Source organism: Trachemys scripta, chromosome 11, assembly GCF_013100865.1.
Source record: "Trachemys scripta elegans isolate TJP31775 chromosome 11, CAS_Tse_1.0, whole genome shotgun sequence".
NCBI lineage: Eukaryota > Metazoa > Chordata > Testudines > Emydidae > Trachemys > Trachemys scripta.
In genome coordinates, this window is record NC_048308.1 from 25,104,704 (window position 1) to 25,126,362 (window position 21,659).

The following is a 21,659-nucleotide window of genomic DNA, read 5'->3' on the forward strand; positions in this document are numbered from 1 at the left end:
TGTTTTTTTGTAGGATTTGAGGACACAACTCAGAACCTAATTTCTTCTCCTATTAGCTTCAGCTAACTCTTGGTTAAGGACTTTCCAACCACAAGGCTGGTCCAGCATGATTAATATTATTAAATTGTAATCCCACAAATAAAAGGAACTAGAGTTAGAGAAGAGGGACAAACGTGACTATTGGAAATGGAGTCTGACTTTCAAGCAGTTGCTGCTCCTCAAGCGGGGGTAGTTTTAAGAATTCATTCAGGGTGAAATCCTGACCCCACTGAAGTTAGTGACAAAGTCCATTGACTTGAATGGAGTCATGAGTTCACGCTCACTGTTCCAGCATTATCCTGAAATATTTTAAGAGTAAGCTTGGAAACTCAACCTTCCCTTGTGGAGTGGGAGTTTTTCCTTCAGAGGCCACTATAAATATGTCATATAGTGATGAGAGATGACATGCATGCCTAATGCTAAAGAAAAGTCTGGTTTTACTTAATACAGAGCAATCAGTGAAGAATGTTTCATCACAGTCAAAATATTAACCCACCTATTGCTGCCAAGGTCAGTGGAAAATAGGAAATTCTGCAGAAAGTGCAGACTCACAACTTACAGCAGTCTAAGGATATGTCTACACTGCAAAATATTTTGGTATTCTGTTTTAAACTCAGGATATCAGCTCAAGTTAAAGCCAACAGAGAAGCCTGGGGTTGAACTCCAGCTGGTAACCTGAATTAAAAGCAAGCTGCCATGTCTTCACGGCTATTTTAATCCAAGTTAGCTAACCCGGGTTAGCTAAAATGAATTAGGAACACACCTTTCTTTGTAGTGTAGACAAACTGAATGTTTGGAAGCTTCCTTAACATGCATTCAGTTTTTTAAAGGACAAAAAGGAGAGTGTATTTCACTTATTTGCACCAGTTTACTCCCCTTCTACTCCCCGTCATCTCTCTGTAACTTTCTGGAAATGTGATTCAGACAAAGTAACCCAATAAACACACACAATTCTAAATGGCAACAAACCAAAATGGCATAACTTAAATGAGAGACAACAAGGATAGGTCACAATTTCATTCAGACTGCATAAAAACTCCAAGATGTACACAGCATACTATTCAGTACAGTAATGTCAGGAAAACAAACACAAATTACAGTGAACTGGCCACACAGGTCATTTACACTAAGACTTGGTTATTATTTTTTATTCAAAGAAAAAAAAGATATTTTAATAAATACTGCAGAAACATTAATCAAACATACAAAGTGACTTCAACGTTAAAAAAAGAGAAGTAATGAATGTCCTGTTTTATAACAGTTATAACTTATTTTCTTTTTACAATACTTAAATACAGAAAGCACTTGCCAGCTATTTTGTAATACTGCCCTAAGCATATTGTTGCATCAATCAAAAGCATATACGGTGGTAAAATGTCTGGGTTTTTTTGTGGGAAATGACTGGAATGGTATTTTTTTTCTTTTTTGCAGAAACAAAGCAAAGTGCTGGTAACACGTAGGACTGAGTGTTTTAATTACCATCATCCTCTACCCTGCCACAGCTTAAAAGCAAACATCACTTTAATACTTCAAAAATGAAGCATTATCACTGGAAAAGAATGCTTGTTTTCAACAAGCTAGAGCAACACTGGTCAGAGCTTAGAGTATCCTTTTAAAAAGAAGCCATGACAATAATTAGTCAGTAAACATCTGCAACTTATTTTAAAGGCTGATTGATTTATTTCATGTAAGTATAGTAATCAGCAAGTGAAAAAGAATTTGACTGAATCCGGTTCGCTGAAGTAATGTTTAATGACCACTGTCTGGATATGCACATATTAGTCCTTTAGGATTAAAATAGTATCCAGTTTCCACTGGGGGCTCCTTAAGGCCCCATTTCCTTACAGCGCTCATTCTAAGAAAATGAAATCTGAAATAAGAGACGGTCACCAAATGCAGCCCTGTTAGAATGTATCATATACAAGATAACTTGGCTATGTTGGCTCATGTGTGTACTGTTATTTTTGCTTAAACAAAGTTGCAGAGAACCATACCACAGAATAGCACTTCTCCATTACACAGCCATAGGGCCTGGGAAGAACTGAGCATCTCCACTCCCGAAGACTAGGAGCTGAGGATTCTCAGCACCTAAACAGGATTGGGCATTAAGGCTGTAAGAATTATGTTTTAAACTGAGGCTCATTTGCAATCATCACTGATAGCACCTTTCATCTGATTTTGCAACTCAACCTACAATGACATATCCATACAGTACATCATATCTTAACACAGAAGATGTAAAACAATAAAGATTAAGAGCATTACTTTTTAAGTACAATCACAATGATGAACAGAAATAGTCAATGTTTTGAAAAGTTCTGTAACAAGCAGATAATTTTTTTCTACTTGATCTGTCTAATTTTGTTGTGCTAGGGCACTTATAATAATGGGAAGTCTCAAAAGGTTCTCGTCATTAACATGTTCCAATTTAGCTTGTGCAGCCATTTCAGGAAGGCATAATTTCCAAGCTTTTCATATACAATGTTTTCCTCCGGATGACCCATGGTTCTTGATATAATTTCCATTTTAATGATGAGCTACAAGGAAATTAGATCATATCCTGTGGCAAAACTAACTGTAAGGTCATGGGGCTAGTTCCCCAATGATGAGGATGTGTTATTAACCTCTTTAATTAATTTATTTTTAAAAAGGAACATTAAAATATTATTTTAATTAAATCAAAGTAGGTATCCAGGAACAGATCTTTAAGAAAACAAACAAGCACTGTCAAGGACATCTTCTTTCTCTGAGGTGCTACTTTTCCTCCTCTTCTCTAGCACATTCAAATATTTTCCTTTTTTGGCATTTCTTCCATGTAACATTTTTGACAGCCATCTCATTCAGATCCATCTCTTCCCACTGCTTAGTCTACATGCTGAATCCCTAAATACAATCTCACACAAAAGGTGAAGAGTATCCTTTAAAGTCTTGACTTAAGCCCACACATTATATACCACTTTGGCTGTGTACTTCATTGAGTCTTCACCTTTCCTGAACACATTGTCTCTTCCTTCTTCCTAAGGAAACCCAGATCCTTCACATCACTGTACAGCTCTTTGCTTTGTCCTTTCGCAAATCTGTAGCAACTGTAGATAGTTCTGGCCTGCCAGGCATGTGTGAAATTCGCTTTGTTGCCCTCTGGGATTTGTTCCGCTTAACATTTTTGTTTGTTTTGTTTACACATGCCAACGTGGCAACATGAAAAATGTCTCTTACACTGTTCTCTGACTGTAAGGCTGAGCATTCAATGTAAGTGGCTGCTCCAATCTGTTTGGCCATATTTGTACCCTGGGGGGATGGGGGGAGAAAAAGAAACGGCAATCAATAAGGAGGTTTTGTACAAAGCCACAGTAAACCATCCGGTTATTTTTCAGCACTGTTTGAATACATAATGTTGTGTGAAAACTAAATCTAAGACAGCAAAGTGACACACAGCAACTCATTAGGTTTTTTGCAAAATACGGAAAGGGATATGCACTCAAAATGTATTATACACATATCTAAGAATTGTTTCCTGTGAGGAAATACGCATAATCTGAAAGCTATATATGATAAGGACAATGGCCTATCTGTACCTGAAAACAAAAACATTACTGATTTTTCCTATTCAGAAAATTTGTACTTTTTGGTTTGGGAGACTCTTGTATTCATCCTGAAAGGTACTGGACTGACTGCCTGAAAAATCAAACCCTTATCTCTGCACAGAAAAGGCATCTGTTGTGCAGCAGCAGCTCTTCCTTACAGCCCTGTCAAATGCTACCCACCCGCATGAGCGGGTGGGGGAACTTGATGGGGCCAGCAGTGAAAGGGGGACCATCCCAGCAGTAAGGGTGGGAGACACTAACCAAGGGCCAATATGTATCTCCTCCCCCTGGGAGTCTCTAGAACCCATTGGTCATCTGGAGAGAGGGATTCTGACTGGCCAGCATTCCCCTGCTCCCAGGATTTAAGCTGGTGCAGGGAGCACTTGGAGCCTCTCTTTGTTCTCTTCCACTGAGTTAAGTAGGGACATGCTTAGTATCAAACTGAGGTACTGGAGTGGAACTGTTTATTCATTGCAACTTGCAGACAGTTTCCAGTGCAGTGAAGATAATAAAATGAACAGTTCTCAGAGGTAAAAGTCCTGGGATTTTGGTGGTGGGCTTGGGCTCATGTGATAGGGTGAGACCATGTGTCACTCATGGTCTAAGGTCCCCATCCTGCTGCACCCTCTGTTCCCCTCGCAGTGGGGAAGGTGCTAGGACTCAGAGAGAACTGAGTCCTGGGTGGTAGGCTGAGGAGAGCCTACCCTGAGTTCTGGATTATATGGTAAGGAGTCCTGTAACCTCTCACCGGAACCAATTACATTCTGGCATAGGAGAGTATGGGTCGTGGGAGGGTAGTGCACCTTCCCTGTATATTGCGGCCTGCCACTTAATTCCAGGCATGTGTCTGTTCTCATTTTGCCACTGTGTCCACATCAATGTGCCTCTGTCCCGGAAAGGTCACTTCTAAGCTGGAGAAAGCAACTCAGTCTCTAGCCTCTCCTCTAAAACTGCCAATGAAGAGTCATTTGAGGTGGTGGCAGCTTTTGTGATGTGCACAATGTTCTGCTAGCAAATTGGCCCCCACTCCCAACCCTTTCAGATAACCTATCAAACAATGATCAGATGGTATCAACATTTGGTCTCGGTCAACGTGGGCTGGATTCAAATCAATGAACTAGAGAGGAAAGCCTGCATAGTCCATTACCAAACACGCTGTGCTTAACCAGCATTTTAACAAGCTGACACTATACCATTATAATGCTTTATTTACAGTCTTTTGTAAGTCCTCAGTTACTGAGCAACAGGCATGCACTTTCCTCATGTAAATGGCTATACAATCAGAGGCAGTATGGCTGAACAACGCACCGTACTCTAAAATAAATTCTCTTTCAGCTATATATTAAAAGAACTGTCAGTGAAAATACCCTCAGCAAAGAGAGAATTAAAATTTAATTCAGAATAATAATGATAAACTACATGGATCATACCAGTGTTTCCTAATACCCCATGTACAACTGTGTTGCATACCCCAGTTATACTGTAAGAAATACATGATAGCGCTACTCTACTCTGTCTGGGTTCTTAGATTCACACTGCTGATCTCAGTTCTGATGTTACATCCTCAGGACACACTTTAGAGTCTAAGGATGTTGGAAGGGCAGAACTTTGGCATCAAGAATGCATATGCACCATGTAGATGAGAAAAGAATCTTGGCCAAAATTTTCAACAGAATGTTTCTCTGATCATTTTAAACACAAAATGTTCTAAATAAAGAAAAACTGAGTATTTTTGTTGTGATAATTTAACAGTTTCTGCCAGACTTTTGGTTTACATTTTAAAGTTTGTTAAACAAAGCACTTTTTAAATTCATAAAGCAAAGAAAATGTGTTGGAGTAGTGAGATATGGGGAAAATTAAAGTTGCTTTTGTATATCACAGCACCTTGGTGCCCTGTTATAGGTTTGCTACACTGACAGTACAGTATTGGGTGAAAAATGAGCCACCATTTCACTATATATGGAACAATTTACTTTTAAGGATTTAAACCAACCACTAAATCTGCCCTAATGTTGGGGTTCACCAAAACTCAGCTTTGCATTTACAACAGACATTAGCAAAGTGAGCATCAGAGCTTCCTTGATCCCTGATTTGGGCACTCAAATTTAAAGACCAGGTTGATGCGCTGATTGCACTGTGTTGCTTGTAGTTAAAGGTCTTTTTCCACATGAGCGGCAATGCACACGAGAGGTGTGTGAACTCAAAGCACATGTTGCACATTAAGTGGTCTGGGTAGACCCTGGCCCAGACTAAAAGTTCCCTAGTGCGCGTTAATAGAGTGCTGTGTCAGGCCGCCTATAGACTCAGCAAAAGGACTGCATTAGTTTACATTCAGTTCACCTTTTAAAGATTTTCTCTGCAAACATTAGAGCTAGAAACATATTTATGTGACAGCTTATACTTCTGGGACACAAGTCTGCAGGAACATGTGAATTCTGCAGGCAGAGAATACACAGCCTCTGGTGTTTTCAGACTCACCTGTCGTGATCATTAGGTAACAGCATGTATCTAACTATTTTAATGTAAATAAGCTCAGTGCAGAGGGAGTGCTGTTTCTCTTAAAAGTGAATGCAATGTTACCGAACTGCATATTTCCCACCACCATCAAGTAACAAGTGCAAAGAATGAGACATGACACATACCTGATCATACGATACTGGTGTCTGCCTGTGATTGGAAAGCTCCACTAATGTGCTCACATCTGTGCGCAGATCAGACTTGCAACCCACCAGAAGCATTTTGGTGTTAGGACAAAATTCCTGAATTTCACCTTTCCACTGTAAAATATTATTTTGTTATTATACTAATGCAGTACATTATTTAGATTAATTAAAGCATGCTAGTGAAAAGAGGCAATGGAAACAGGATTAGAGTTTGGTAAGTCACAAGAACCATTTTTTACATAAATACATTACATCGGTACTCGTTTAACTTGTAACCATGCTACAAGTAGACTTCGATGATTTAAGAGCATAGGAACTAGCAGCTTCCAATCTAGGGCAGATCTTGCAACCACTACCCACCCACTAGTCCTGCTGACTTCAATTGAAATGTCCATTCCTGTGAGTAAGGATTGTCAGAGCCATGCCCTGATCCCGCCTACAATCCATAAACAGTATACAATCTCATTCTCTCACCCTATGATTCACTGGTTTTACCCACATTGCAGTAGAAATAACAAAGGGTGTTGCCATTAGCTAATTCAAACAGTTCCTCAAATGACGAATTACAAGTAGGTCTCAGACAAATATAAAACATATTAAAGATAATCATATATATTGGCTCATGGCTTTATTTGAGCGCTGTAAAAAATCTGTTTAATCTGTGGAGAATCAATTTGTGGTGATCAAATAATATGCTTAATCCTGAATACACAATAGTGTACTGTATATCTTGTGCAAATACTGTATGTGAACATGGACATAAACTCATAATGGTGTTTTTCATAATGTTCTCTTCAGCCTAAATCTGTCAAATCATAGAATCATTAACGTTTAATGGGGAACACTAATTTTTACATGTGTATTGAAAAAAAAAAATCTACCACACTTCTGTAAACAAGTGAGAACACAGTACCCACTGTTTATTCAGGATCTAAAATATTGTGTGTTCTGTACATGGAGAGCCAGACAGGAAGACACGTTAACAAAAAAAACCAACCTGTTCCCACTCTTTTGTTGACATTGTCAGTGATGGTGATGCTCAGACAAGAAAACGAGTTATTTTACTTTCAAATCCATTCAAATAAAGGAGGAAAAACAAAAATGGCCTAACTCCTAATCTCCATGAAAAAAACTGTATTAGCGGACAAAGTAGTCAGTAAACTCTAAAGTTAACATTGCAGAATTCTTGATTCATGTTGCACCAAGAAAGGGGAGAGGTCTGAGAAGTCACCAAGGGGCAGGTGCCGGGCCCTCAAACGTAGCTGAGCTTTAGTTTTGCTGAGAAATCATGCACTAATCCTGCAGACCGTGGAGCATCTGAAAGGAAGGCCTGCACTTCCACACTGCTTTGAGTCCCCTTCCTCAGGAGTCATGTTGTCACTGGCTCTTCCACTCTGACTGCATATCACCACCCCTATAATGTAGAGTAAAAGCTATGGCAGAAGTCTTAATGTTGGGCAGACTAGTATTAACTGTGCCAATGCAAATTGCTATAGAGTCTTTAATCCCCTTTGCTAGAGGAGCATGCCTTGAAAGGCAGCTTCTTCATGGCTCCACTCCTTCTTTTGACATGACATGCCCCTAAAATACTTGCAAAGGGCTTTTGGGAGTGAATAGTCTACTTAATTCCACTTCCCTAATGCCTCTTCTTCTGAGTATTTTTCAGTCTTCTCAAACAATGGACTAAAATTCTAGCTCTGCAAAGTGCTAGATTATACACTTGAAAATAGTGACACATTTCAGAGTTTGAAAAACAGATTCTATTTATAAATAGTTTTGAAATAAAAAAATATATTCCCATACACTTGCCTTTTTTAGCACGCTGTCAAGGGTTTCTGGCCGACTGATGTCAAAACAAATCAAGACAGCATCGGAATCTGGATAGGAAAGCGGGCGGACATTGTCATAATAAGGAGACCCTGTCCAGAAAAAGAAATTATTTTATTGCTTAATATTCCTTTTTCTTCTGCAGTCATGCAAACTTATTCAGAAGGTTTACAGTAAAGTTCTTGAATGGCAGGTCACTATCCTTCCTTCCAACACATACTACATTTCCAAGGTTATTTTTGGTGCTCACTTCTCCATACTCCAATTCCTTCTTGGGCCTAGTCATTAATAAGGGCGATTTCTTCCTCAAGTAATTAATCAGGTTAGTAGCCCAGTGATTAAACTTCCTTTGCAAGCTTGAAAGCAGCTGTGACACTCCCTGACAGCCCAAAGAGTGAAATCAGGTCTGGGATAGAGTATGGAGCTAGTGACAGTCATGTCTCAGAAAAGTTTGGTTTGGGTATGACCCCACCAAAAGCTTGTGTGACCTAATGGGCCTTTTGTGTCTTTCTTTTATGACTCTATAGAAAATCAGAACGTGTGGGAGCCATTACCCATTGCTGGACTGGGTGACCTAACATGTCTTTTCCATCTCTTATGCCAATGATTCTAAAAGTTTGGATGTCTCTCAGCTGTTTATCAGAACTGACTAAATCCCTGGATTTGGCAAAAATCAGTAGGAATTCTCAAGAAAGAAGGCTCTTTCACACATACTTTGTACTCTACTTCTGGACCCCTCCAGAAGCTGGACTAAACTTTCAGTCTTCAAAAGCAGTATATTCAATGAGTCTTGGGCGAATGTTGGGAGATCTTAATGTTTTTCAGAAGCCTAGTTGGAAGGAATCCCCCCATGTTAGCACATAGGCCTCTCAACAACAGCAGGACGGACCACCATTGCATATTTTAAAGGTGTCTTCAATGGTCAAGACTAGAATAAAATGGTGTTTGCTCAATGAAAGAAAGCCTTAGGATACTGTACAGAAGTTACTCCAGTAAACGTATGTAATATAAACATAGGCCCAACCCTGCAAAGAGTTATATGTGGGGTAAGCTTTACACTCTGAGTAGCACCATTGGTTTCACTGAGATTACTCAGTGTGTAAAGTTAAGCATGAGCATAAATCTCTGTAGGAATGTGGCCATAATAGGTATTGACTAAAGGACTCTGAGATAGGTGACTATGGGCCAAATTCTATGCTAGTATAAATAGGTGCATATCCATTGACTTCAATGGAATTTCATCTATCTTCATTAGCAGAGAATTTGGCCCTAGACCTGTTAAAACTTCACTCATTAGGGCTCTGATTCAGCAGGGTTCTTATGCACATGAGTAGTCCCATGGACTGAATTGTGGGCTTGATTTAAGAAAGGTATATCTATAGCTTAAGAAAAGCTATGACATAAAACAAATAACTGTTTCCGTATTTTTCCATTCCATGGACCTAAAAAGATGGCATATGACATTTTTTTGAGACAATACCATAATATTTTTTTAAAAAATGTGTTGTATGATTCATCAGCTAATTAGACCCCTATTTTCTTCAAACTATCCACAGCTAATTGACTGTAAATTATCTCAAAGGCTGAAAAACTATCATGATTAACCAGAACAGAAAAATTCTGTAAGTTTCTCCCTGAAAGAAAAACAGTTCATGCTATTACACAAGGTAGTAAGAGAAACAGTGAGAACACATCACAGTGCACTCCAGCTGGACAGCTTATGCCAGAAGAGAACGGCAAGAATTCTAGGAATTTTGTTTTTGAAATTAGGAGCAACATATGGGCAATGAAGCATTACCCAACTAGGTAGAAGAAGATAGTTTGACGAAACTGGGCTTCCCCTCCAAACATTCCCCCAGAAGAATTGTAAACAATGTCAATCCCACAATGAATGAATGAATGAATGAATGAATATTCATAGCTTCAGAATGCTGCTCTTCAAAAACTTTTAGCACTCTTTGACATTAAACAAAATATTAGAGAAAAAATATCAGATATAGTAGGCCTGACAAAGTAAAGATTCAAAATACTGGGCCAAGTCCTGCTCTCAATTATACCAGTATAAATCTGAAAAAATTATATTGGCTTCAGCTGAATTTCTGTATTTACTCTGGTGTAAAGGACAGCTAAATTTGGCCTCTTTATGGAATGCACAAGGCCCATATTTTGCCTCTAGATTTCTGTGTCCTACAAAATAGTTTCAATAGTTGCTTATTTAACCCCCTTTGTATAATATTTTGATATCTGTGGGCTCTCAATCACAGCGACACTATGTTCTATATCTATTATTGCATCAGAAGACCTGACATTGTATGTACTGGACTAGTATTTCACCTTAGCTGGCCTTTCAAATGGGGAAAATCCAGAGTAAATCATATGGATAAGTATACCAAAGGAGGAAACAATCATATGCCCTCCCCCCACCCACCCAAAAAAAAAAGCAGAGCAAATGCTTTTAGCTTTCTACATAAGACGTATTAGGACTAATTCAACCATGATGAAACTCAATTGAAATTAAAGGGAACAGTTCGCTCCAATATACGTATTATGCTTCTGCTGTGTCAATTGTATCAATAAAATACATTCTTTTCTTACAAATCCTGTTCTATGTTGTAAAGGGGTATTGTGATGGGGGCATCTTCCCCACCAATACCTGCCCCTACTGTTAAATCTGCCAGCACTCCAGAGCCTCAAGGGAATGATCTGCCAGATAGGTTGCATGTTTCAATATCCGGCAGATATTCTGTGGTACGTCACGGATATGCTAACAGGAGACCTATACTGTTTGTAGAACAGCAGAAAAGTGTACTGTATCACAAACTCCATCCCCAGCCATCCTGCTCTGTGCTCACTAGTTAGTTGTGTGAACCACTTCATGGCTCCCAGCTTTCCTCCCCCTCAGCATGGCTCAGACAAGTAAGAGCAGGATTAGCCCTTTGTCTTTAAGATCATTAATATTTGGAAAGATAAAAGTTGCCAGCTAAAGAGAAATCTTAAAGAGCCTCACCCAGAAACTAATTTCTTAGACACATACCTAACTGCTCAGTCACTACTCCTCAATGATACAATATATACCATATATGTGCATAAATATGCATTTATGCATACGAAGGCATGCACTTACTAAATTCAGCTTAGTGATTCCACTCACCATACTAACTCCAGATGTTTTGTTTTTTGATGTTGTTTCCTTTTGAGTCTCTCATGTTAAAATGCTGAACACTAAGATAGTTAAGTGTGATCTGTCAGTTTGGTTGTAAACTAGATATACTTGACACATTCTTTTCTCTGAGGAAGTGTGTGGTAGAACTAATAGGAATCTTTTAAAATATTGATGGTGTGGAATGTTTCAACAGAAGAAATATATTTACTGGTTTCATTCAGCAGCAATAACCAAATCTTTGTGATTTCACAAGTAAAGAACAACTAAGAACCTAACTGCATGACTCAATTCAATGTAACATTTCATCATTTACTCCAAATAAAATTCTCAGAACCTAAGGAATCTTAGGAATGTGAATCAAGTCCACACAGACCTTCTGAATACAGTTCAATAACACTCTGTTCAATCTTTTTCTCAAGTTAGTACCAATCTGAAACCATGCCAAGAGCAGAGAATAGGAGGAGAATTCACAAACAGAGCTGCCATACTCCCATCAAAACTCTACATTTATTTATTTTTAAGTTTGTTAGAGCAGATTGGTGGCAACCACAAACACATTTTTGTCAGGGCTAATTTCAACAATTTTACATTTTATCCAAAAACTGGCTGACAGAGTACATGTTCATCTTATTCTGTGGCAGACATTGGTTCCAACAGCATTTTTTATTTCTTAGTTCTATTTGGCAAATTACAAAAATAGCTTAAGCCTAAATTGGCTAAATATTTTCATAGCTGCCTATTTAAGATCTTACGTTTCATATAGAGTTAAATGAGCAAAACTCGTATTCATTATCATTTTAAAAATACATTTAGGCCCTGATCCAGAAAAGCACCAAAGCACATGATTAAAATTAAGCAAGTGAATGCTTTCAATAACTTTAATAAAATTAGGCATGTGCTTAAATGCTTTGCTGGAGCAGGATATTAGTGATCGTGTAAGATGCCAGCTCACGGTTACTGGCTACTGAAATCCTCTGTTTATCCACAGAGCACACAAAGCATTTCCACACATTGCCTAAACAATGTGGCTTAACCCTAACTACCTAGGAGGGACCAACTCTAGGTAGTTCATTGTTCTTGCTCAATGTAATTCTTGGCTGCTCTACTGAGCCTGCCCATAGGATGTCATTTCATGTTGTATGGAATACGTGACACTGGTACAGTAGCATTATTTCATTTCTTACAGACCACTAAACAGCCATCAGATGTTAGCAATTTGTGGCCATTTTTTTTTTTTTGATCGGTCAAATAACCAGTGACCCATAGGTGAAGGATTGCATTATCCCATATCAACTCCCTGAACTGTCTAGTTACTAGCTTCATGTGTTAAAAATTACAAAAACTGTGGTGGTAACTATAAGAAGTACACACTTCATTGAATCTCTCTTGCTGGCATCCTTCTTTTAATATTTCAGTGAACGATTTTGGGGAAATGAAGGCCATTTTATTTATTATGTAGCAGAATTCAATGATTTATCATCTCCAAATGCAGGAAGTACTACAAGCATTCACAATAATTTAGTGTATTTATGGATTTAGCAATCTTTCACTCTAAGCAAAAAATATTCTTTAATTACTGGTCTTTTCCCTGACCTCTTATAAATCTTTTCCATTTCCCATTTATCGACAATACTTTTTTAAAAAAATAAACAAATTATGTGGAAATTATGTGTTTTTCAACTATTACCAAAGAGTATAGGCCCCAACTTGACCAATTAGTAGGTGATCAGAAAGACAAAGATTTCAAACCCTGAAATACCTCTATGGTGCTTTCTGCTTTTGTTGGTTCTCTATTAAATGCAATTCTTATATGTTACAACTCTAATTTATATATTTTGCAAAACGGTTCAGTGGAAAGATCTTCGTAATTAATGCTACATTTCTACACAGACACCAAGCACACTGTGCACATGCAAATCACAGTAAAGCTAATTTGTTTGAAGCTCTAAGGCCCTTCTGGATTTAATTATATGCTAATCCCCAGCACTGCAGTACTATTTCTGGTCCTATAGAGAATTATTTTATTAGAGTGTTTGACACAAAGTCCACATTTCAACCTTCATATGTGTGCTACAAAAATGACCTACAGTCTATAGTTAGACATGGAGAGAAAGACGGACATATTTAAAGCCCCAAATGGTCTTACTGCTTTGCAGCTTTTTGCTGTACAAATAAGAAATCTGAATTTTAAAAAGTAATTTTAATGTAAGGAGGCAAAAACTTGCTAACAGGATAGATTTAAAGTTTGATGTGTGAACGATGAACTGAAAGAAGTTTGTGACGTGTAGCTACTCATCATACTTTCCATGAGATAACATTGTGAAGATTCTTCAGCTGCCAAATGGAATATTCCTCTGAAATATTCTGCTTAGCAAAATGAACATATTACACCCTAACTGGCTAGAGACTATCATACAATATCACTACAGAGTGAAATAATTTCTAATGAAATGATATTGCAACCAGATAGCACTAATTTGAAAAAAAGGCTTGGTAGTTCTATACTAGTTAAATCTCATTTTAACAGGCATTTTTCTTTACATTAGGAGTAATTTTAATCCTTAAAGACTTACAGGTTTAGACAGTACCAGAAAATATTTTAGATAATCTTTCTTCCTACCCCGTCCACGTTTTTAAACATATAATGTCCTAACCCCATATTTATTTAGACTTTGATGATCTTGGAAATTCATTAAAAACTTTCCAAATAAATTTATGCTTGGCTTTAAAATGTTTCCAAACATCCAGTATGTGGTGCCCACTGTTTTGTAGTTGTGGTCCTAGACCATACATTATATTTACCATTATATATTGGGCAGTTTTATATGTAACCAAAACCAGTGCTAACACTGGGGTCTGATACCACTCTGAGGCAGGATTATGAGATTCCACTTTATCCACACCTGGAGGTTTGCCATTCACCTCAATGGGAGCAGAATTAGGCCTCGAAATGGCAATATCTGGCTCTTGAAGAACTCAATGGCAAGACTTCCATCAACTTCAATTAATTGGAGGTACAGGGTATTAATCAGTTAGCCTGGAATCTTGATGCAAGCTGTCTGTAGTTTAAAGAAAACACACAAGACCGTTTAACACAATTAAAAATGAATACTGGAGACTGATAAAGTCATCTTGAAATGTCTCAGGTATATTGCTGTCAAAGTCAACTAAATGGCATCATTTTTATGTAAAATATATAAATGTATTCCAAGTGGCATCATTAAACGTGTCTCATTGTCTCAGTGTGTTGTAATGTGATTTTCTAATACATTGAATGCTAGATGTTTTCTTAATATATAAATCTGAAATCAATAATAATTTGAAAAAAAATATACCAGTGGCATAAAATAATAATTTTATTAGCTTGAATTCTGCTGTGGGCCCAGTCGTGCCACCACTGAATTTAATGGGAGTTTAGGCCTATATTCTAATTCAACAGATAAATATAGGACAAAGGTTTGTAAAATAATACCAAATCAAGAAGAACTTGAGATAAGACAAAAATGTTAATTTATCTTTTGAAGTCTTCTTGTCTGGTAGTGTGATTTTCAAATTGAGTGGCCCAGGTTTGTGGTAGTATTTATTCTAACAATCAATGGGAGCTGGCTGTTTTCAGAATGTGACATTTTTTACCTGTAACCCCCAAATCACTAAATCAATCATTCAGCAATGCTTTATACAAAACAAAGTATTAGTTTGATCTTTCAGCTTTACCACTCTAACAATTTTAGTTTTAAATTGCAAGCATATTAACCCTGTGATCCTGCACTTTTGACTCAAGCAAATATTAGCTCCCTGATCAGGACCCAAATAGTTATTACATAGGAGTTTTAAAGCATTTTCAGGTATATATTCCTACAAGACTACTTCTTCCCTTTTTAAAATACTGCAAAATGTATATTTCATTACATGTATACATCTGATCTATTTTTTCACACTGATTTTAAACCTTTGTATGTCAAAGGAGTTGACCTGTGAAGAATGGGTTACTTTTTAATTAATAAAACTAAAGATGTATGTTTCAATATAAATCTGCTCACTGGTGATTTTCTAGGACTTCAGAAAGCTACAGTGTAGAGTTTATTTGTGCAATGAGTGGTTATCTTATGCTGTGGAGCAGCAATGAAAATGAAAACTCAAACCTGGTACTATATGTTTTATTACATTCTAAAAGTTTGTAACCCTTACTTGTTTGTATTGTTAGCCATCTTGCTTTTTGAAAATACTATTGAGCATGGGCTATGAAACTACTTGCTTTTCCAGGCAATAGTGCAGCAAAAAGTCAGAGACCACACCTAGCCAATCAGAATAAAGATAATTATCTTAAATCCAAAAATTACCAATATTTAAAAAAAAAAAAAACCCTTTACATAAATTTAATTTCCAGTATCATTTGCCATTTTGGAGGAGGAGCTGCCTTCATCAGGCCCAGCATCAAAACAGGCCATCCATATCAACTATGCACCTGTCTAGGGATCAGACCAAGAAAAAATATTTGAGAAAGGAATTGTATGCCCTATTCATTTCCTCAACCCAGATTTACTAATCTAATGCTGTGGTTCCCAATCACAGATACTCAAACCTCTGCTGACACTTCAGTCTTTTGTGGTTGTCATTCCCAGCTTCCCCTCCTCTGCCTTAATGTGTCAACTCTAACTACCTCCTTTCACTTCTTGGTGCTCTGATTTGCAATGGCTCTTGGGCTGTTCTCAGTTCCAGTCTCTCCCATGGCACTTGGATGCCATGGCAAATTAGGGTGGGCACAGTTGAATAGGAGGTTTGGCAGAGGTCTGTACAGCTGAGATCTTTATCTGATAAACTGATACAGCAGGCCCTAAAATGTTGGGAAGTTACTGATGTAAAGTCAAATCTAACTACTTGGCTGGTAGTTAGAGAATGCAAGGTCCCTCAGATAGACATCAGCATACAGAGAAGCTGAACCCCTGGGAAACTATTAGCGTGCCAGTTAACCTTTGAAATAGAATCCATCACCAGGCATCTGAGTCAGTATTTCTGAAACAGGAGTGGGAAACACAGTTGGAAGGGGGAAACAAACAAACCTAAATACTGCTTTTCTGCTGTCCATATTTAAAACTGAGAGGAGAAATTATATTCTCTCTATCACCGCTTGATGACTGGCTAAGGCTCATCCCCAACATCCTGCTGGTTAACATTGGGTCTAACACCTCCCAGAGCCAGGGAAATAGACAAACACTCTGTTTTGTCAAAAGTTGGAACACAAAAGAACCTATTAAAAAAAAAAATCCTATAGGAGCATCAGATGACTTCATCTAACATTACCACATGTGCACACACATCTTATCTTTTACTCCCCTAGTGTCCTGTAAGGGGAATAGAGGTTACCAAGCCGGGATGACGGTCTGGGAGCACAGATTCTTAAGACAGCCCTTCCTATCATGTCAAACAATATCCTGTGTTTTTACTTGTCATGCTCATTCTCCTTCCATTACAACATAGACTGATCTTCTCATTAATGGAGATTTTTATCCCCTCTCTCTTTTCTCACATAATGTAAATGGCTGGGAGAATCCCTCTGTAGATAAAGAGAATTAGAGCCAGATGCAGCTGTCTTCCACATACAGCTGCCATTCACATCTGGAGGCAAACACTCCATTGATGTGAACAGCAATAATGTGCTCCTTAGGGTCGGTCACCAAGGCAGTAGGGGAAGTTTAGTTCCTGTCTTACAGTGGATTCCATCAAGAATCCCACAAAGGCTGCTGCTTTGCAGTTGAATGCTGGATTGTAAGAAAATGATTTATCTTTCCCTGAACTCCCTTCCTGATGTTAGCCTCATGTTCAACACAAACAGCCACTTGCTTTGGCACTTGATGCTCTCATGCAAAGTCTCCCGAGTCCTAAAATTATTGCAAGCCAGAAAAGGACTTGACTATGTTGTTTTTCATCTGGTTCTGTTAAAGCCACACAAGGCAGTGCTCTTGACAGAGGACTTGCTCCCCAGGCTATATAATGAGAAGATAAATTGAATTCAGTTTCCTTGGATTCTGTTGCCCTGGGGGTGCTGCTCTGTTTCCTTCTCAGACTCATGTTCCCCTCCACTCATTAGGTGGTCTGTCCCTTTACCACATTCCATTGTCTCTGTACCACTGGGTGCTGGATGCCAACTCCCACAATCATTTGTCTTTCCTGCCTTTGGTTGCTCTCTACCACTCCCTTATCTTCCCGTCACTGAGCGATCTCTTTTTGCATTTCTACCCATTCCCTTTGTTACCCTGCTCTGGAGTTCAGTGCCCTCCCATTCCACCTGCCACTCTCAAAAGATTCTCCTGCCACTCCCCCTACAAAAAACTACCTCCTGCCTCCCCTTCTCAGCCATCTGCCCCTCTTGTCAGAGCTCTGTCTCTCCAGTGCCTGATTTCCTCCTTTGCTTCCCTTTCCAGCCCTGTGGTTCTGATTTCTCCCAGAAGGTCAGTTCCTGACATGCTCTCTGATTCCCCATGCTCTCTGTTTCCCTGAAGAGGCTTGTTAGCCCAATGCTCTCTGGCCTATCAGGAAGCCTTTTCTATATCATGTGTTCTGTTGTCTCTAGGGGGTTTGTCCTTTCCACACTTCCTGTCCCCCAAAAGCTCTGTTTATCTCCCTTCCACACACACACACACCCCTCCCAACCCCCATTGAGTCCACTCTTGGATCCCAGTGTTCTCATCTTGTGACTGTGGTGAGGGTCAGGTCAGGGATCCACAGACTCACTGCCCTGCTCACAACACACCCTGCAGTAGAAGAGGAGGAAAAGCAGTGCAGCTGAGCTGTGGGCAGGGCTTCCTCTCTCTGCAGGCTGCAAAACTGGGTTGTGGTGGAGGGGGAAGAATGGACTAGATGCTAAGCCATTTGTTCCTGGTAAAGTAGTGGGGCCATACACTGTTGTCCCCCATCTCCCAAGCTAAAAGTTGGGGAAGGGTTTGGGATGGGTCTCTTTGTACTCCACTATAATTACACATATGGCTGTACATCCTTCCCTTCAGGCATCAGAAGTACCACAGAGTTTCTGCTCTCAGGTGACTTCTTCACCGGATAGCCCCCTGATGGCTTTAGAACCCAATCCTGCACACAGTTACACACTGGGAAACTTTACTCACCCAAATAGTCCCATTGAAGTCAGACACCCCTTGCCCGACTTACAGCTATTTCTGTGCAGCAGCATGTGCAGGATTGGGCCCATATAGGATGACCAGATGTCCCGATTTTATAGGGACAGTCCTGATATTTGGGGCTTTTTCTTATAGAGGTGCAAATTACCCCCCACCCCTTGTCCCGATTTTTCACACTTGCTATCTGGTCACCCTAGGCCCATAGTAGGCAAAAAAAAAAAAAAAAAAAAAAAAAAAAAAAAACACTTCAGCAAAACACCCCAAACCCATTCAGATATCGGCGTGACTATTAATCTCGCTGTTTTGTATGATCAGGTTTTACCCAAGGAGAACCCCTGCTGGCTTTCACAGCAGTGATGACAAATATTAAAATGAAAGGCTCATGATATGCAATAATAACCTTCTCCCATCTGCTGGGCTAATTAGTACAAGAACTTTTTTGGGGTCGGGGTGGGGGGAGGGGAGGCTAAACACAACTGAGGCACATTAAAACAATGCCTTCTCCTGGTATAGGTGACTATTAAACTAGAAAGCAGTTGAAATTCCTGCTTGAAAGAATGAATTATTCCGTAAAAGCTCAATGGGTATTTGTGTCACACAGGAGCAAATATTTAGATTTAGCAATCGCTTATTAATATTCATGATTAAGAGACTGATCTGAGTCACAAATATGACATGAATGCAAAAATAATCACGAGGCATCTGCTACGCTGCAGGTCTCTTACCCGAGGTGTCCCACAGACTCAGCTCTATTCTTTGTGTGTCAATTTCAAAACTGGCCGTGTAATTTTCAAATACTGTAGGGACATAATTCTGAATAAGAGAGAGAGAAACAAGGACAACGTTATTGTCTTTAAAATCCACAAACATACCAGTAAGCCTGTCTGACATCGTTCATCGCATTTGAGAACAAGTTGTAGAAACAAACAGCTGGGTTCAGAAATGTACTTTCCCCCACATTTAATCGTTTTCCTTTTCCACTGCAGAGTAAGTTATTGAAACCACAGTGGAGGGTTTACAAGCAAAGATACGTCTGCACAATTGTAAAAGACTTTGACCGGGAGAGCAACACCCGTGAAGGTTAAAAATAAAGGCTGTATAGGGTTTGCTCCATCTCGGGACTAGGAGACAAAGCGTGAGTGGGTTAGACATACCTCTGGGAAGCAGTCCTTAGCAAAGACATGGAGAAGAGCTGTTTTCCCACATTGGCTATCACCAACCACCACAATTTTACATTTCACGTTCTGGTTAGGATCCATGATAGATTTGCTGGATAATTTCTGGCTCGCTCTTCTCTCCTTCATTGATGTTGCCTTATTTTCTCTTGCAGCAAAAAATAGTGAGTTTGCCCAAAAGAAATAAAGCCACCGAAACACCCAGCTAAGTAGGAGCCTGGCGCTCCGTGCTCCCCTCGCAAGATGATCCCTGCTGCGCAGCCCGTCTCCCAAGTCCAATTCCGAGCCGACTGCTTTGTCTCACTCCTCCTTAGGCGACTTTATATGGCCCGTCTTCCAATCCTGTCCCCTCTCAATGAGAGAGAAACTGATCCGCCTCTTCCCCTTTTATGGAGCCCAGAGAGACTGTAAATGCTGGCTGCCTCCATCGCCGGTAAACAACACGCCCTCTAGGGGAGCAGCGCCGCGGTACACCGCAGGGCCACGCCGCTGGGCCGGGGCCGGGAGAACTGGAAGCCCTGAGAAGGCTTTGCTGGGACAAGTGTGTGCATGCAGGGCAGAGCTCTCCGGGGAGCCCGGATCTCGGGAGAAGCCCTGGCTAATACACCGTGTATGGGACTTACGGGTTCACACAGGGCGGCGAGACCCGCTGCCCGGACTCACAGGGAAATGCCCCCAGCTGGGTGAGAGAAAGGGGTCCCTTTCCCTCGCTGACCCCCACTTTTTATCCCTCATCCTTAACCCCCAGCGGGATAGCCTCCCTGCTGCACTTCGTGCCGTGGTTCCCATTGTCTCTTTATCTCTCTTCTGCTGTCTTGCCACTCCAGCGGCGTCCCACTGTCCCGCAAGCGAAGCCCCAGCGCCCTGCACCCCGCGATCCTTCCTGCAGCGCCCCCAGCACTGTGCCCCCCGCGATCCTTCCTGCAGCGCCCCCAGCGCCGCGCCTCCTGCGATCCTTCCTGCAGAGCGCCCTAACCCCAGCACTGTGCCCCCCGCGATCCTTCCTGCAGCGTCCCCTAACCCAGCACCGTGCACCCGTGAGCCTTCCTGCAGTGTGTCCCTTTATTCACCCCCACTGTTGTCATGCTAGGACTTTCACTCCCTCTCTCTTCTCTGCACATGAGATGTTCTGATCTTTCTCTCCTGCGAGGGCTGTTCTCCCCTCTATTCTTCCCTCTGTAGGGTTTCCCCTTCCCCTTCATCCCCTCCTGTTAGGAGCAACCCAGCTCCTGCTCATTCTCCAACCCATCTGCCACTACACAGTGCTGCAGCGCTCTTCGCTTGTGTCATGGAGACTACTGGGAAGGTCTCTGTGTAGCACCACCTATGGGAAGGGCAGAGAACAGGGGTCCCAGGCAGTAGAAGCAATAGCTCCCACTGCCACGTCCCACTGGAGGTTCCCAAATGTTGAGAATCTGCGTTTCAAGTGAAGGCCCAGGGCTGAGAAAGGACAAATTAAGCCTGGCATAGAAAAAGCGTTTATGCTGCAGTATGAAAGTGCAGTTGTAGGCTTAATTCTCCAGTACAAATCAACACCAAGGTAATCTCATTGTAAGTGAAAGACCAGCGAATGTGGTATGAGTGCATGATTTCTACTGCAAAGTGAGATACCCAGCTATCTAAGCCCTGACAGTTGCTTTAATCTGCAGTTCAAAAACACGTCTGTGCCATATAAGAAATTAATTGCAGAGGCAACAACTAGCACCCTTTTCAGTAATATTTATTGTTTGATTGATTATGTGAACAAATCATGTTGAATATTCTCCACAAAAACCCAAATGCCATCTTCACTGTAGAGTCTTGAAAAGTGACTTTATAACAATTTGGACTAAATATTTGCTTAGGAGGAAAGCGTGGTTTGGTAAACCAGATCACCCCTGGATAAGCTGGGAAGCACATCTGAGTCAAGTTCCCCCCTGCTTCCTCTTTGCTGTGGGGAAGCAATAATTTGTTGGCCTATACCAGCAGAAAATGACTGCTGTTACACACTGGCTCACCTGTGCTGGCCAACAAGTATGGGAGGTGGAGCCAAAGCTGTGCCCATTTCCCACCCCTCCCTGCTGTCCTGTGCTGGGGGT

The 21,659-nt window shown here is 40.3% G+C and overlaps 1 protein-coding gene across 1 annotated transcript; it reads right to left on the reverse strand.

Moving 5' to 3' along the window:
* Positions 1 to 1,041: 1,041 nt before the first annotated feature.
* On the reverse strand, positions 1,042 to 19,958 carry RND3 (Rho family GTPase 3). Its single transcript, XM_034786051.1, has 5 exons — positions 19,561 to 19,958; positions 19,132 to 19,219; positions 8,096 to 8,205; positions 6,266 to 6,400; positions 1,042 to 3,327 (listed from the first exon to the last, which is right to left on the reverse strand). Exons 1-5 carry the CDS (start codon positions 19,708 to 19,710, stop codon positions 3,076 to 3,078), a joined length of 735 nt encoding a protein of 244 aa, XP_034641942.1. The 5' UTR covers positions 19,711 to 19,958; the 3' UTR covers positions 1,042 to 3,075.
* Between the last annotated feature and the right edge of the window lie 1,701 nt (positions 19,959 to 21,659).

Excerpts from the sequence above, each read along its gene's own strand:
- RND3 (XM_034786051.1), bottom strand. The coding sequence starts at position 19,710 with ATGAAGGAGAGAAGAGCGAGCCAGAAATTATCCAGCAAATCTATCATG. Across the intron at positions 8,206-19,131 it reads GAGTCTGTGGGACACCTCGG|GGTCTCCTTATTATGACAAT; the intron begins GTAAGAGACCTG and ends TTTTCTGGACAG. Across the intron at positions 6,401-8,095 it reads TTGACAGCGTGCTAAAAAAG|TGGAAAGGTGAAATTCAGGA; the intron begins GCAAGTGTATGG and ends AATATTTTACAG.